This window comes from Gossypium hirsutum, chromosome D02 (assembly GCF_007990345.1).
Source record: "Gossypium hirsutum isolate 1008001.06 chromosome D02, Gossypium_hirsutum_v2.1, whole genome shotgun sequence".
Taxonomy (NCBI): Eukaryota; Viridiplantae; Streptophyta; class Magnoliopsida; order Malvales; family Malvaceae; genus Gossypium; species Gossypium hirsutum.
This window is the reverse complement of record NC_053438.1, coordinates 10,330,345-10,334,654: the sequence shown is the minus strand read 5'-3', so window position 1 is coordinate 10,334,654 and position 4,310 is coordinate 10,330,345. Positions and strand designations below refer to the sequence as shown.

Genomic DNA, 4,310 nt, shown 5'->3' with positions numbered 1-4,310 from the left:
CAATCTGCCACTATTCACTACAAGTCTTGAGTTGAATTTCAGGCATGTCCTGTCTAATAATATGCCATTTTTAACCCATTGGATGAATTTCAAGTGTGTCTGAACTAGAATATTAACATGAGTTTTTTGTTTATTTGCCAAGGGCTTTTCTTTACTAATAATCTTTGTTATATGACAACAAGATAGAGATACTTGAAAGTTGAGCAAAATTTTGATGCAAAACATTATTTCCTTTTCATTTTGATCTTTTTGTGTATGCACATGTGATACATATCCTGTTCTTCAATTCAAGCAGCCATGCTGCAACATTTCTTTCTCCTGCTTTTTTCTTGATTTTGGTATGAAAAGTTTCACAGTGGCTCAACCATAATGGGATACTTGTTCTTCGGCATACGAACAAGTGTTGGCTGTACAGAATCATCCTTCTCCAGAGCTCTCCACCTGTGATAGAGATTACATTGTTACATAATTCAGTGACAACTCTTCCATTAACAAAATGAATAATTATAGTTATCAAACTATGAGTTCTTTCTCAAATCACTTATTTAGGCATTTAAGATTATTAGAGTTTTATGATTTAAGCATTCTATCATCTTACTTGTATTTGCAAACAAGATGATGGATGAAGATGCAGATTTCCAGTTTAGCCAGGTTCATTCCGGGGCACATTCGTGGTCCACTGCCAAATCCCAGATAACTGAAAGTCTTTAATGGTGCCTGCAATTAAGATTACATAGATTTATTCAAGTATATGCCTTGTAGAAGAACTGAAAATTCTACTGCTGATTGCTTACATCAAATCTGGAAGGATCAAACTTTTCAGGGTCAGGGAAAGTTTCAGGATCATGGTGGATGGAAACAACATCCAGGTTAATGGACCAACCTTTCTTGATATTATAGCGTTGAAAATCAAGTAAAAGAAGTCATTTTCAATCTGCATTTCTGGAGGAAATATCAGAAAATATTTGTTCACATGGAACAGTCATATACTAATATACCATCGATCTCAAAGTCCTGAGCAGCTTTCCTTGAATACCATGGTAAAATTGTGGCCCTTCTTAGAGTTTCACTAATCACCTGAATTTTTTGTGAAGAAGTATTAGTCCACAATGAGTCTTCAATAAGTTGATATATATATATATAAGCATTTAAGCTTACTTTGTTGGTGTAAGGCATATTATTAACTTCAGACCATGTAAGATTGGTTCCATCCTTTCTATTTGCTTGAATTTGTAGATGTTCATCCTGCAAAGTAATAGTGTAGTCTTAGACTTGAAACGTTCAAATAAGAACTTGAAGAAGAAGATCGAATAAGTGTTTTACTCGAAGCTGTTCCAAAACTGCTGGGTTTTCTCCAAGGAATTTGACGAGCCATGTAAGAGCTGCGGTCGTGGTGTCGTGGCCTGCAACTAGTAGAGTTAATATATTGTCCTTCATTTGTTGATCAGTGAGTTTATTATCTTCATTGTCTATTGTATTTGTTCCCTTGCTGTGTTTAATAATTAGGGATTCTAGGAAATCTTGTTGGATCACTTCCCCATTTCTCCTCTTTGCTATGATTGAATCTATCATGGCATACATACTATCCCTGGCCTGAAAATAAATAGAAAATTATATCAGAGAAAATATCAAGGATTCTGTTTATATTCAAGCAGTGCAATGCAATGCCTCCTTCGTAATGTCTTAAAATATCCGCGTTTGACGCATATTCAAGCATTGACATGGAGTATGATCCTTCAAACATAGGCCATATGTCATGTCATAAGCTGGGCTTGTAAGTATAGACTTTAATGGATGCATACACATATCTGACACTTACCCAGAGTTCGGATAATTTATAAACCAAACAAAAGTTTACCTTAATACCACGATGAAAAGCAGTTCCTGGGATTTTGAAAGGCATGGAAGCAAATGAAGAAGAAATGATTTTGAAATTGGCTCTAAACCTTTCCTGTTCCTCACCACTAGGTTCAAGGCTCATTATCATGTTGCCAATTACTTTGAGAGTGAACTGCAAACCAGGAAGGAATCAGTTCAAAATTTCCAGATAAAAGTTTAACATTTAAAGAAAGAACAAAAACTGAAAAGGAAAACTCAACTGAAGAAGCCTCTTCAAGGACTAATACTCTTTTACCAGTCCATTGATCTAGTGTTTCAATTGCCTGAGTGTTGATAAAATGGAAGTATTTTTTCAAACCATCAATGGAAAGTGGTTCGGCAATAAGGCGTCTAAGCCTCTTGTGTGCCTCACCATTGGTTTGAAGCAAACTGTTGGGGCCCAAAACTTGTTGGCCTGTGTAGAAAAGGTTTAAGCTCACCATCCCATCTTTCCCTGTCAACAGGATTTTGCTTGCTTCTCTGCCAGTCATGAACACAGTGTATCTCCCCAAAACAAAGCTCTTGAACACTTTTCCATATCTGTTGGAAAATATTTATGCGTATATAAGCAGATATTATTCTTAAAATATATGCGTCTGACATCCGAGTTTAACACTTATCTGGACGTGCATGTGGGATATGATCATTTAAGACCTTTGGAAACATGAAAATCATGAAAAAAATTTGAACATATCCATGTTGGATGCACACTCACACCCAGAGTAAGATAATCAAAACATAAAGAACAATGAATTTGGTGAAATTCCAAAAACTTTGATTCATTACCTCTGTTGTCTCTTGTTCATAAAACTGAAAATACCAGATGGGCTTGAAAAGTCTGACAGAAATGATAAACTTTCACCTATAATAGGCCAACCCATGCTACCAGGGATACCCTCCATTGCTTTTGGTGAAGTCCCTATACGGATTAAGCAGAAAGCAGAGGATAGAAATATGAAAAGGAGTAACATGATCAACAAGATGCTGAGCTCCATTTTCAATCACCTGAGCCAATATTCCAGGGCCAAATACAAAAAAGTTGACCAAATTGGTATTGAACTTTATCGCTTAAGTTTGCGCATATATATATTGACTATAAGTGATATAGTCCGAGATTTATCTCTCAGATAAATTATTCTTCCATGTCCTTGACTATGCCTGGTATATTCAAAAAAGACAGTTCAATAAGAAGATACCTTGGAATTTATGGTGACACTTGACAGCCTTAGCGTTGTAGCTGTCGATGATGCTCCAATGGAAATGATTCTTCCATTGTAAACATCAAAAAGAAACCACTGTTTCCTCGTAAGATTTATCAATCATTTGGTCTGTATCTTCTGAAAGGTTTGCTGGTACCTTTTGTTCTTTGATGGAATGGATAAAAGGAAGAAAACGATGCTAACAAGACTGCAATTTTCAGATGATGTCAAAAGCTTGCTGTTATTTGTTTATATGGTGCCTAGTAAACTGGTAGCTGTTGTCGTTTTTCCTTGATGTTGAACTGAAAGTGACCCATGGTTTATATCCATGGTAGTGAATAGTGATGGTTTGCATGCCGACCTCAGGCTTCGTCTTTTATTTATTTGTTGTAGTTAACGGATCCAATTAATGATGTCAAAAACCAAACCGAGTTGACAAGTTAAAATAGAACTGGTGACTAGATCGGTTCCATCAATGACTTAAAATCGAAGTATAAAACAGTTTATGTGAACTAATAAAAAACTGAAAACCAAAACAAAAAAGCGAGATTGAACCAATTTTTAAATTTTTATTAATATTTATGATTTTAAAATTATTTATTTAATTATTATTATCAGTGGAACAAAAAATGGTATATAATCAGTTCAATCACCAGTCCAAAATTTTAAATTGTTAGATCCAACCATCAGTCCAGATTTTTAAAACATTGAATCATCCATTGTTGAGGATGACTGAAGACTACAATTTTACGCAATAAATTTGGATAAGTGCTGGATATAAATACCTATTTAACAGGATATAATATATATTCTCTAAATTCTTATGCATTTTGATGTATTTAGCTTGTAATACCCTAAAAATATGAGTTTTCTTTGTAGGTTGTGTTAATAGAAATGTGAGTGTTTCGGTGGTAATGTGCTCTGGTTGCTCACTGAAGATTTGAGATTTGAGTTGCATCTTTTGAAGTTTTGTGTATTCTTTAATTCAACTTTTAGACTTGCATGTATCACTTAAGTTAGATTTTGTGCATTGAGGTCCCAAGAATGAGTCTAATATTATTTTTGCACTTCTCCATAAATATTGATCTTAGGATTTTAAATGAATTCTCTTATACATTAACTCCTCCCTCACAGTTTCTTTTTCTTTTTTATTTTCCTTTTCTTCTTTCTTTTGGCATCGTTCTTGAATTTCTCTTCGTATAACATTCTATTGGGTTAATCGTTGAATCGTAT

At 34.5% G+C, this 4,310-nt stretch overlaps 1 protein-coding gene across 1 annotated transcript; it reads right to left on the bottom strand.

Annotated features, from left to right (window-relative positions):
* Nucleotides 1–219: 219 nt before the first annotated feature.
* Nucleotides 220–3,202, bottom strand: LOC107908362 (abscisic acid 8'-hydroxylase 3). Its single transcript, XM_041088420.1, has 10 exons — nt 3,075–3,202; nt 2,665–2,883; nt 2,100–2,418; nt 1,859–2,011; nt 1,324–1,593; nt 1,159–1,245; nt 999–1,077; nt 795–901; nt 599–717; nt 220–441 (listed from the first exon to the last, which is right to left on the bottom strand). The coding sequence occupies exons 2-10, from the start codon at nt 2,871–2,873 to the stop codon at nt 351–353; spliced, it is 1,434 nt and encodes a 477-aa protein (XP_040944354.1). The 5' UTR covers nt 2,874–2,883; nt 3,075–3,202; the 3' UTR covers nt 220–350.
* Nucleotides 3,203–4,310: the final 1,108 nt, after the last annotated feature.